This window comes from Triplophysa rosa, linkage group LG14, assembly GCF_024868665.1.
Source record: "Triplophysa rosa linkage group LG14, Trosa_1v2, whole genome shotgun sequence".
NCBI lineage: Eukaryota > Metazoa > Chordata > Actinopteri > Cypriniformes > Nemacheilidae > Triplophysa > Triplophysa rosa.
In genome coordinates, this window is record NC_079903.1 from 8,509,349 (window position 1) to 8,522,900 (window position 13,552).

Consider the following 13,552-nt stretch of genomic DNA (forward strand, 5'->3'; position numbering starts at 1 on the left):
TTGATATACAGTAGTGGCCAAAAGTGGTGTCCGGTGAATATTTTTACAACATTTGCATTTTATTCCCGTTAAGGTAACATGTCAATCACAAATATGAAGCACGTGGTACAAAACATTAAACTTTTAAGGTACTTATTAGACAAAATTATTTGACAAAAAGGGAAATGTGGGTTTTATTCAAATATACAGCTGTGGAAAAAGTTAAGAGACCATTTCAAAATTATTTCCAATGGGTTTACTGTTTGTAGGTAGCCTATGTGTTTACGGAAAAATATTATTTTTGGTTTACTTATGTGAACTACTAACTATATTTCTCCCAAATTTTAAATGAAAATCTTGTTTCTATTTGCACTTATTTTCAGAAAATAAAAACTGGAGAAACAGGTCAAAATAACAGAAAAGACCTGTATTTTTCAAACCTCATATACTGCAAAGAAAACATGTTTATATTCACTTTTAAGCAATTCAACAGTAATATTTGTACATGTATTTAAAAAAGTTCAAAATTATGTTTTATATGATAACCTGGATTTTTATCAGAGTTTTCATGTGTCTTGTCATGCTGTCAGTCTTTCACGTTGGATGACTTCTTGTCACTCCTGAGGTTTGATTTTGTTGAAATTCAACAGACACTGGACTGGAATGACCACAATACATCTAGAAATGCTGATTCAATTAAAATGTGGAACGGTCTCTTGATTATATATTATATTATTATCAAATTACTATTCTATGCATATGACAAAAGTTACAAATACTATTGAGGAAATATCAGGAACAAACTACCAGGAAAGTAGTCATGCCAACTCTGGCAACAGTGTTGTGGTGAGTTTTGCATAGCAAGTTCAAAAAAAAAAAAAATGTATTAACAACATAAAAAGTAATATATAGTCACCATAACGTGTTACTGTTATGTATACGCAATTGTAAATATTTCCTCTTATTTTACACCTTGTCTCTCTCTCTCTCTCTGTGTGTGTGTGTGTGTGTGTCAGACTGTCTTGTTTTTGACTTTCACACTGTCTTTCTCTTTCTCACTCATTTCTCTTATTCTCTCTCTCCCTGTATGTGTCTGTCTCCCGCCCCTAATTCCAAGCATTTAAAGCACTGAGGGCTTTTAAGGGACGTTAATTGCACTCAAATTATGTTCGACCGTGCTAGAAGAGAGGTAACAGCTGAGGGAGAGAGAGAGGGAGGGATGGCAGAGTGATAGGATAATTGCGGCAGAGAGGGCCGTTACGATTGGAGACGTTTTCTTTCTCTTTTCCATCTGTCTGAGAATCATTGCTCCTGTCTCTATCCTTGAGGTTAGAGGTGGGGGGTGCGTGCCGCTGCACGTCCACCGCCCTGTAAACAAGTTGCTAGGTGATCGGCCTACGATTCCCATCAGCCAACTTGATTGAGCAAACTAATGTGGAATGAAAGGCCAACCTTGCAGTTCCCATAGTAACCTTCTAACTTGGTTAAAAGGTTGTCGGGTTGGGTGGGGGGTTGAAAGAATGAAAGGGACGAGATGTGAGGTTGCTCTGTGTGTGAAGGAGAAGAACGTTAAATTACTCGAGTCTTCTTGGGCTTTATTGTGGTGGAGCGGTAACATCGGAGGGCCTCCTCAAAGCTGACCCATGTGTCAAGCTGTGATTAAAACCCACAAGACAATTTTATTGGCTGGGAGAACTGAGGAGATCTCGGTTTGGGTTCATTTTTCTGCTTTGTCTCAGATGTTTCTCAATTGTTGACATACAATGAATGTGGAGAGTTGGTATTGGATGAATTTGATGGGAAATTTTTGAGTTAATTTTGCGGTTTTACTGCAAATTTTGTTTTGTTTTCTGAATATAAACTGAGCGTGAATTGGCACATTGACTACGTTTACATGTGCACCAATCGTGTGATTATTCAAAGACTGCTGGTAGCGAGTTGTATTGACGGTAATGTCACGTTTACTACAAATGTGCGCTCAAGATGCGTGACACAAACTCATTGGTCAGAGCATTGGTCGAGATGTGATTAAAGCGTTTACATGCCTTCTTATTGCGATTAAAATCGACATACACCAACAATTTTACAACAATTATGCTTACTATGATTATGAGCTTAATCACATTATTCAGACTAAATTATTGTTTTTACATGAGGTCAATTTTACTTCGTACCATGAAGGTGCATGTAAACATAGTCATTGTTGAGATTCTTCTATACGATCTTCATGCGAGATTTATAAGATCTGTTTCTCAGAAGAACCTGGCTCAGAATCAGGAGACAAAGTAAATATCATTGCTGTCCAGGAGAAGCAGTTGAAGTTTTAAAGAGATTTTGTTGTTTTTCTTGTCTATAGGGGGTAGTTCATTCATTTTCCAAGTGAGATTAAAGATCCTCATGTCAAACATCAGAGGTCCCTTTAGTCCATATAAGGACAGGGCAGGTCAGGAACCACCGTCTTACATCTTATGCTACATGTTACTGGTTTACAATAATGAACAAAACTAACAAAACTTGGCTAAACTTAACTGCAACAAAGTTACAGGACCCATTCAACAAATTGTAAATTTAATAAAATTAACATACAATAAATTTCAACAAATTGTTTATATAATACAATTATTATACCATGAAATATTGAAATCAATTAATATGAATATAAATTGGTTAAAATATAAATAGTTATATTATTAGCCACAAGCCAGACCGATACACAAACACAGACCAGAAGTTAACTTCGGGCCAGGTACGTGCATCCGATAAAACCGACTATAAACTGTGCAGATGCAAATCTGTAAAAACCGGTGTTGTCATGCGCATGCGTATTACGTTTTACCCAAAACAATATGTACTGTATATATGATATGACAACAATGCTGGAATACAGGTCTTTATTTGTGTTACTTAACATACTGTACTTACGTTTCTACAGGAAAAAGTAGATATACTGCATGACTAAAACCAGTGTTGTTTACCAAATTATAAACTCGCGTAGTGTTTCTTTACAAAGTGACATTGACAACTAGTGGCCTGGCATCCATAGTATAGCATTTTAAGTCGTTTTGCCCGTGTGAACACACAGATAGTTTTGAAACTTTTTAAAAACTCTTTCGTTTTTACTACATCGTTGTCATGAAACATACTCTGTTTGCAAATCCATTTAAAGAATCATGATTGATGTTCCGCTTTGCGCAGCTAAATTTGAGCTCTTCTTAAATTTAACTGTCATTTTGTTACATTATTTTTATATTTATTTTAAATATTGTTTCATTTAACATATTTTCTTTAACAAAAACTATGAAACAAATAAAACACTGTTAAGTGAAACCCATATTGAAGAGCCATGAGTTGTTAAGGAATCTAGGGCTAATGTTGGATGTGCTTTGTCAAATAGATCCTGTTTACTCCAAGGCTGAGAAAAAACGTTCATTATTCTCACTGTCCTCCCTATCGGGCCGGGTTCGACTTATGCATTAGCCTCTACTGTTATGGCTGACTTTGGGAAATGAGGGCCGGCCATTGTCCATCCATCAAGCAGTACGGCTGTCAGCCCTGCCCTATAGCTGGACCGCATCACTCAAAGTCTGTGGGAAGACCCTCGGTGTATGGATGGTGGGGTGCTAAACAATTCAATCGCCAACGTGCATGTGACCCCCAAAGACGAACAAGTAGTGCTCTGTGTACTATCCCTACTTTACACACACTCTTACACACACATACTGAGCCGTGATCCCGGTCTCTACACCAAACCCCCCTTTCAGGCCTGTGAATGGGGCAGACTCATTGATATTCCTCTGAGGGGACCCCATTCCTTTAATGCCACTGTGTTTTGGGGTATGTGATCAGGGAGACGTTTGTGCCATATTTGTGTTTATGTATAAAGTGTGCATATGTGTCTCATCGCCTCAAATCTGTATTATTTCCCAAACAATCGTTTTATTGCTCAGAGGTTGCTCTTTTATAAAGCTAAGGAGATTCGATGGAGTTCTCAGTTATGTTTCATTTAAGTATCGACTTAGTCTCAGATGTTTCTGTTCAAATAAAAAACAAAAATAGAAACAAATGAGACAATAGTAGGAAGGTTTAATTCTGGATTTGGGTAAATTTGATGAGAAATGTTTGAGTTTGAGATACTGAGATCTTCAATAATACTGATTTGTGATTGCAGACTAAACAAATCTGACCTCAGTTTGTGACATTGTTGATATCTCTTCTGAATCTCCAGTAGAGACTTTTTTGAGGTTCTGAATCTTTTTCTTAGAAGAAATATCTGAGACACAAGAGACTTAAATAATGGTTATTCAACCAAACACCAATCAATAAATAAAAATAAAATACTAGAGATGCACCGATATGTTGGCCAATAATCAGTATCGGTTGATAAAAACACATTTTCACACTATCGGCTATTAGCCGATATTCTAAAAACAGCCAATGATCATATATCCTGTTGGTTGATGTTCAATATAGTCATTATATGAATTAATAACATTCAGAAAGTTAAAGGGGTCATATGGCGCGAATACGTGTTTTTCTGTGTCTTTGGTGTGTTATAAGTTGCCCATGCATGTATTAGACACGTAAAATTGTAAAAAAAATAAAGTGTCGGAACAAAAGATGCATTCTATCTAAAAGCGAATACTCACCCAGACCTGCCTGAGACGCCTCGTGTAACCACACCCCCACAAATCTACGTCAGTTCATGGTATGATTTGACTAAGACCGCCCAAATGTATACACAAGTAAGGTGGGCGTACCTGTCAGTACAATTGCTTTGGAACCTGATGTTCCAAATATGGTAAGAGGCGTTACTTTCCATCACACGCTTGCAGTATTCCACCAATCACTACGCACTGGTTAACTGGCCAATCATAGCACACCTCGCTTTTCAGAGCGATGAGCTTTGTAAAAAATCTGCGCATTTCAGAAAGGCGGGTCAAAGAGGAGATACAAACATGCGTGGAATTCCATATGTGGAAAATACAGCGTTTTCGAACCTTAAATCATTTATTCACATTGCATTACATCTAAAACGAAGGATACTATTCGTTTTAGCCGTGTCATATGACCCTTTTAAGAAATTTCCATTTAATCTGCAGAATCGGTATTGGCAGATATCACTTCGAATAATCGGCTATCAGTATCGGTGGAGAAATGTAGTATCCGTGCATCTCTGAAAAATATATACGAATTGTAAAAGAAGTCCATATGCTAGAAATTTGTATGAGGAGTATGCTGATATTTAAGTTGTTATTTAAGTTAGCATTAAAACCACATTGTTCGAGTGGGGTTCGAAATCAAAAGTGTTTCATTCTGTTCTGTTTGATTTCTAAAAGCTGATCAGAACATTCGAAGTGAATTGGACCTGATCGCAGTGAAGTTTTCATTTTGTGCAAGTTAAATAGGTCTAGAGCGCTGTCGAATAAATTTGCATTATTTATATTTGGCAGACGGTTTTCTCCAAAGCAACATACAGTACAGTACATTCAAGCTATACGTTTAGTCTGTACATGCAGTCTCTGGAAATTGAACCCATGACCTTGGAGCTGTTAGCGCCCTGCCAGCCGAACAACAAGATTAGAGTTGCATCCTCACATACAGACATACAGACATAATAATCACACATATGGCTTGATGTTTTATTTTCAATTTTTGAAAAGGAATTGATCATGTGTTTAGTTCATTCGTTTTAAAGTTTGACAGTCCCATTAAGTTTCATCTTTAGTGTTGCATGGAAGTTCCCAATTTATATTCCGTCTGGAAAGCAACAGTTAAAGGTTTGGAGAAGTGAGCTCAGGGTCTGCTCGCTGTATTCTCCTCTCAAAACAGTTATTGATTTCACAGCCATCAGAGCGACAGAAGCGCACACTCGCAGAGAGACAACCTGCTGTGTGCGCAGCGAATCTCAACGTGGCTTCCACGGTGTAAGATCAGAGCGGGCCGTGTTTGAAATGCACAGCGATTGTCATCTGTGTGATTTGTAAATGTGTTTGTTTTGTGATGACAGGCGGCCCAGGATGCTATTGTGTGCTGAGGGTGAATTAGCATGTCTGTGCGGGTGTCATCAGCCCAATAAACAGCACTGCTTCTGATGCTCACTGTCTTTGATAATATCTGCGATAAAGGATTGAAAAGGTGTCTTAAAAGCGGTTTATGTTTTTTGTTGTTTATTAAACAAATATTAAATTTAGTACATCTTGCATTAAAATCCTTACAATACGTTTGAAATTATTATAGTTTTTCTGTAATACATTTTAAAATGTATGTTAAAGGGACTGGAGTTTGTATGGTTATAATGAGCATATCCTCATACTAATACACAATCTCAAAAAGGATGCGTTAAATAATAACACAATTTTAATTAATTAATAATTGAATTACTTTAATTAATTTGATTTTGTGTTCAATTAATAAAAGGGACAACACAATTTAGAGTTAAACGTAACAGAAAAATGTGTTTGTTTGTACACATCAGTTTCTAGAGTGGATGTTTATGACGTTTGCATTGTGTAACAGGATGCATTTTTGTAAAAACGTGATTCAAAAATATTTCAAAAGTTCAAAATCGTCTTTGATACCAAGTTCAATGTCTGATTGATTGGTGGTTTTAGGTTTTTGTGTGTTTTGTGGCTATAAAAATAAGAATACAATTACATGTATTTTTAGTTATAAAAAGGTTTAAAGCCATTTAGCTTAAGTTTTATGTGTTGTGAATGCTTACATGTTTGCTTTTTTTTGTAGTGAGAAGAACGAGTCATTCATTGGCCACTGATATATTTGAGCAGCACCTGGGAGCTCATCTTCTACAGGTACAGCAACTCCTGCATTCGTTTATTCATACAGTTCATTCATTCATTCATGTCAGTGTCGGTAATGATTATTAATTAAATATTTTGTTACTGTCCTCAAAAGTATGTGGATTTTTATAACACTCGATGTTTAAAAGCATTCTTACACGTGGCCCTGCCTGCGAAGATCAGACTAAAGTCTCAAAATCTTAGAATGAGATAAAGAGCATCAAAGTTTAATTTCATTCATTAATTTCAGTATGATTTCAATCTTTGACACAGCCTTACTTAGTCAATATTAAATATATCAAGATTATATTTTTACTCTGTGTTATTAAATTATGATTTTATGTAAAAAACAGTAAATACATTCACACAAGAATGACTTTAGCTAGGTTTTCACAGGCAGGACCACATTTGATCATTACATTAAATGGCAACAAAATATCAATATCAATCTGCAAACAGGCACTAGACCATTAGCCGACTGATCCCAAAGACTGATGTCACTTCCCCTTTAGCAGGAGGAATAATGTTGTGTGTGAATACATCACTTTCACTTTTTTCACTTAAATGATGACAGAATTTTCGTTTCGTTTTGGGGTGAACTATCCTTTTAATATATGAATGTAATTGCATTACATATTTCATTTTAATATAGCACAAAGCCTCTTTAAAAGCAAATGTTTCACAAAAATAGGTTTATGTTTTGAAAAATAATCTGATCTTCATTAAGTTCATCAAGTCCAAAATACTTTTGGGGCTACAGTAGTGTATATTTATTGTACTGTATATTCTCTCTATTTACAGCCTTGTTGTTAAAGATGTGTTATAATGACCGTATATTGTAATTCGACGCAACAACAAATACTGTAAGTCTTAAAAGGGGTAACATTTTAAAAGAAAAAGACATTCATCAGAATGTTACCTTGAGTGAAGTTAAATGTTCAGAGAGGAAAGGTGCTGATAGAAATCAAATGAACACTTTTAAAAATTCTTTGTCTCGTACTCTGTCAGTAATAACTAGATAATTGCTCTTTATTTCCAGCATACCGTCCACTCTCATTTGCATAGTGAGCTCCTCACTTGCATAAATTACCACTGCCACAACATCAGTCAGTCTCAAATAAAGTGTCCAGTGCATTTCTCACCCGTCCCTGTGTGTTGCTACAATTAATATAATTCTATAAAGCAGTTCTTTAATGATGCTGTATGAAATCATTCACACACTTACAACTCTTCTTTGGTGATTTTTGTGTTGCGTTTTTTCTTTAGAATGGTCCAAAATACAAACACTGCACATTACACTGGATGTACAGTATTTTAAAGCGAACGTGCAAAGACCAAGTTACATTTTATTTTACGTGATGTCATGTATTTCTGTGCAACATTCAACAAGTAAAAGAAATGTAGGGTGGTACTTATTGTAAGTGTTTTATATCTGTGTCAAATTTATTAATAGATAATATAGTTTTATTTTTAAATAATTTTTCTGGTTTTGTTTTTGGTTGAGCCCCCCCCCTTTGTGCATTTTGCCAGTGATGTGACAGGTGGCTGGAGGGGAGGGGCTAAAAATAAGAGGGCTTGATGACATCATCAAAAAAGGAAACTTATTCAGAGGCGGAGCAAGTTATTACATTTTTAAAACTAAAAATTAATGTGCACAAATGTATTGCTCAGGAAAATGTATTTAAAATGTAAATTTATATTTTAAATAATTATGTTGTGACTGTGTGGTGCAGCATTTTTTCCAGTGTGGATAGACAACTTGTGCTGTCACTACACTCTTAAAAATAAAAGTGCTTAAAAGTTTCTTCACAGCGATGCCATAGAAGAACCAGATTTGGTTCCATGAAGTACCATTCAGTCAAAGGTTCTTTAAAGAACCATCTCTTTCTTACATTTTTTTATAATCTGAAGACCTTTTTCGCAACAAAGAACCTTTTGTGAAACAGAAAGTTTCTACAGATCTAGGGACCCAAAAGGTTCTTCTATGGCATCTTTTGGAGCACCTTTTTTAAGAGTCTAGAAACATTGCCATGACACATTGTGATCCACCTGATGTGGTATGAGAAAAATAATTGCTTGTTTTTTGTGTTGAAATGGTCAGTATGTGTGCGAGAGATTTTCATGTCTTTCTTTTTTCAGTCTCTAGATGGATTTGTGTTTGTGGTCAGTCAAGAAGGAAGATTCCTTTATATCTCAGAGACCGTGTCCATCTACCTTGGTCTTTCACAGGTGAGATGAAAACATATTCAAATACACATTTTAAGATACAAAACAATGTGAATAATTGATAGATAACATGTCCATGAACTTTTTATTAACAAATTTTTAAGTTAAATTTCAGATGAAGTTAAACATCTCATGCAATGTATGAATGTATAATTGTGTGTTTTTCATCATTTTACAACATCTTAGAAATGTGTCTCATCCAATCCAAATTTTGTTTAAGATGCCGTTTTGAATACAGTAACTCCCCAAGTGTATTTCATTTCATCTACCGATATGCTTTAATGCTTCATGTTTATATATTAATGGAGAAAGGTATCAAAAAGAGAGTATGAAGAGGCTATGTTAGAATTTCCCTGTGTCCCTGTGCTCATTTCTCTTTGTCTCTAGAGCCGGTGGCCTCTCCAGGTGCTTTTCTCTGTGTTGATTGCCTGTGGCCTCTTGTACAGGGGAATGTTAAGTCCTGCCATTTCACCCAGATGCATAAATAATAACAGTAATTACTCGCACAGCAATCAAAGCGTCGCTCCAGCGAGCCGGGGTCTGTCTCGGGAACAAATCGATAGACATCTTAAAAGCCACATTGATTGTGTGGCAAAAAAAGAATACACGTACACAAACACACTCGCAGATGCGACCGGGGGGGTCAGATAGTGAGTTTAGGATGGAAAATAGATGTGAATGGAATTGGATGGTTGAGGAAAAGAAGGGGTTGCTCTTGGATAGAGGTATTGAGCAGAGCAGTGACCGCCCTCTTTATGCGCTGCCATCTTTTGGAAGATATTTTACAAATCCATTTTCTCTATGAGGATTTTAAGCATTTTTAAGCGTTTTAAGCTTTAAAGTTTACAAATAAGACTACAAACATAAATTGCAATTGTTTATGAATTGTTTTATAAGGCAATGAAATACACTGAAGCATTGTGAATAATGTAAAATTAATAAAATGTTACAATTATTTAATAAAAATATGACAAGTAAAATAAAATAAAATAAAATATAAATCTTTGTCAATACGTCAAATTCTTGAAACCAATGTGGAAATCCCATTGACCTACAGCTTCTTCAGAAGCACACATTAGCTCTGAACAATCCCTTCGTTCCTGTTAGATCTATGTTTAAAGGTTTGTCTTAACTCTATGAGGAAAATGAATTGGATTCTTACTTCCTAAACCCGGCTGTTGCACTCCGTTGAGAGAGTGATAAAGGAGGAGTTGTGTGTTGATCGAATCTGCGTCCTTGCTGTGGGCATCCTGCTCTTGTGTTAGAAGTGTGTGGATTATGTCTTTGTACCAGATCAATCTGCAATGTCCTGGCCTTTACTGATGCGAGCCAAACAAGCCATCGACCTGAACCCTGCGTGAGCAGAGGCATATTTAAAACAAGATTTATTTTGTTCTGTTTGCCCGTTAAGAAATTCTCCTGTTAGAGAAGTAGTTTGGGAGCGCAGAAGTGAAATTCAATAGATGTGTAGGCAAAGTGGGTTCACTGCCAGTACCACACAAAATAGCTTGAGCATACACACTCTGAGCAAACAGGATAGTCCACTCACAGATTCCAAAAGAGTTAGCATGTTGCTAAAGAATATGTGATGTGATATTCAATGGGAATTTCTATGAATAAAAAATAGGCCTAGTCAAAGGTCTATACAATCGTCCATTTTAAATTATGTTATTACCATCACGTTTCAGTATTAAATGAGATATACGTATATTAACAGTCTACATTTACCATTGTTGCAATGCTTTCTGGGATTGTCTTTTATGAGGAAGACACATAGTATCATACTGTATAATTTGATCAGAACGTGTAACAGGCAGCTTAATGTATACCAGCAATGTGCCTATGATGCTTTAAAGGTACCTAGAGAAATGTAAATGAGAAGATACTTTATTTTTATGTATGAAAGTATGAAAATTATACTTCGGCCAAAACATACAGTATGCCATTAAACTTATTGGGGATACTTAAAGAAGCTAATAATATTTGTGAATACAAAGCTCTGCACACACTGTGCATACTCCAAATCTGGCATACTTTTTATCTGAGATACTCCAAATCTATCATACTCCAAAACTGTAATTCCCCAAATCTGGCATACTATTTATCCCACATACTCCAAATCTGGAATAGGCAAAAAATTGAGATACTCTCAATCTGGCATACTCAAAATGTGCCATACTCTTAATCTGTTATTCTCCTAATCCGGCATACTCCAAATCTGGAATCATTTAATCTGAGATACTCTAAATATGTCATACTCCAAATCTGGAATACTCTCAATCTGCGATACTGTCAATCTGGCATACTCTGTCTGGCATACTCCAAATCTGGCATACTCTTAATCTGAGATACTCCTAATATGGCATACTCCAAAATTTGAATTCCCAAAATCTGTCATATTCTTAATCCACCATACTCTTAATCTGAGATACTGTCAGTCTGGCATACTCTTCATCTGTCATTCTCCTAATCCGCATGCTCCAAATCTGGAATACTTTTATCTGAGATACTCCAAATCTGGCATACTCCAAAACTTTAATTCTCCAAATCTGGCATCATTTTAATATGTCATTCTCCTAATCCGACATACTCCAAATCTGGAATACTCTCAATCTGACCTACTCCAAATTTGTCATTCTCAGTCTGGCCTACTCCAAATCTGGCATTCTTTCAATCTGCCATAATCCAAATCTGGTATACTCTCCTTTTGTCATATTCCAAGCCTGGCATACTCCAAATTTAGAATACGTCTGGCATACTGCGATGCTTCTTACATTTCCATGCATGCTGAAAACTTGCACCCTGTCTTTTTTCCATATAGGAATATTACTTCCCTGTAATGTCTATTGTTTTTAGGCGTAATAGTGAACAAAACAACCAAATTATAATGCAACTACATTTCAGTTATATTACGAAATTCATGTTTATGCACATGTTGTATTATTCTGCAAAATTAAGTAATTTAATCACAAGCCAGTAAATCAAAAGATTTTTCAGCCAACAGAAAACAAAACTCATTCAAGTGTCTAAACTTTTGGCTGCTGTGTTATTCCAGCCTTTTTTGGACCGTTATAAGGTCAACACAGGAGCAATTATTACATTATCTATAAGCAATAGGACACAATTTAACACCCTTTGTCAGAGGTCATGACACCCCATTATACACCCTATAGATGGATTTGTCCACCCGGTTAATCTTCCCGACCTTTCGAAAGACTGTGGGGTTCCTTATGCGGATTACGCAGGGTCAAGAACTGAGGATGATATACCTGCTTCCAGGCTGCTGGCCTTCAGAACCCAAAGCTTCAGGCCTAGATCGAGGTCTTGGAGCTTAGCCTCTCATCTCCTCCCCATGGCCGAAGCCACGCCATCAGGGAAATACAGAGGGGCGTATGGGGTGGGAAATTGATCCTGGGCTATTTAGTATGCGGACCCATCATCATGCCTCCTCCCCTCCTCTTCCTCTGCTTCCTCCTCGCTTGCTCTTCGCCCATCAGTCAGAAACACACTGAGAGAGTGTTGTGGACAACTGCCCGGACGCCTCATAAATATTAAAGCCTAGCTATTATTTATATCATGTCTTTCTCTCGCTCTCTCTCTCTTTCTCTCTTCTAAACCCTCTTCTTAACACTTACCAACAATATTTTCTAACTTCACACTGCTTCAATATATTTTCAAGGTTTCTGTGCAACTTGAGGTTAATGAGTTTTAATTGTATTTTTAGAGTTTGTACTAGGGCTGTCAGTTTATTCTTTTCTTCAAAACAAAGCGCATGGATCGTAACTAAATTTGACTTCCCAATGTAGTTTCCTCGTAATGCACCATTGTTGTCTGTATGTTTCCGAATCTCAGAGATCCTGAAGTCTTTTATGAGCTACACATCCCTATCCGAGGCCTTGTGGACCAGATTAAGTTCTCCTAGCCGGAACACCTGTCTGTTGGATTTACCTTTACTTTTACCTCTCAATTAGCCAACACAGGTTTAAAGGGCCCGGACTCTTCAAAATTCATCCCTCAACTGATCCCCAATTACACAGCCCGGCTCTTTGCTTGCCCGCTCCGTCCCTTTTCTCTCTCTGCTCTTCCCGCTGTTTGCACCCGACCCGCCTTGCGCACACACATTAGTGTCCTTGACGGCCAGCGGAAAATCCTTTAAAATCCCTCCGTAAATGGATCTAATCCCATAATAAATGTCTGTGTCCCACAGACAAGGGTGTTAGGGAGAAACCGGCCTTTTATCAAGATGGAATGAAATCTGACCCACACAGATTAGTTTTTATAGATCCAGGGGTCATGGGAATGCAAATCGTTTTTTTTCCTCGTTCTAGTTATTAGGTAGTAGTTTTGTAAAATACCTACAAGATACTGTACTTACCCAACAAAATACTGGAAACTAATTGTTCTTAATATGGGTTAGGGTTAGATTGAGGGCAAGACTCAGGGCTGGTACTTAGTAATCACACATTTACACAGTAAGTACAAACTGCACATGTTGAACAGGACTGTAAAATAAAGTGCTAGCCTTTTTTTCTGTGGAACGCAGAAAATGT

At 36.7% G+C, this 13,552-nt stretch overlaps 1 protein-coding gene across 1 annotated transcript in view; it reads left to right on the forward strand.

Annotated features, from left to right (window-relative positions):
- npas1 (neuronal PAS domain protein 1) overlaps nt 1–13,552 on the forward strand; it is a 38,459-nt gene that overhangs the window by 16,325 nt on the left and 8,582 nt on the right. Inside the window, exons 4-5 of the mRNA XM_057351879.1 lie at nt 6,721–6,788; nt 8,916–9,005. Of these exons, the coding sequence (XP_057207862.1) occupies nt 6,721–6,788; nt 8,916–9,005 (158 nt within the window). The remainder of the gene's footprint in view (nt 1–6,720; nt 6,789–8,915; nt 9,006–13,552) is intronic.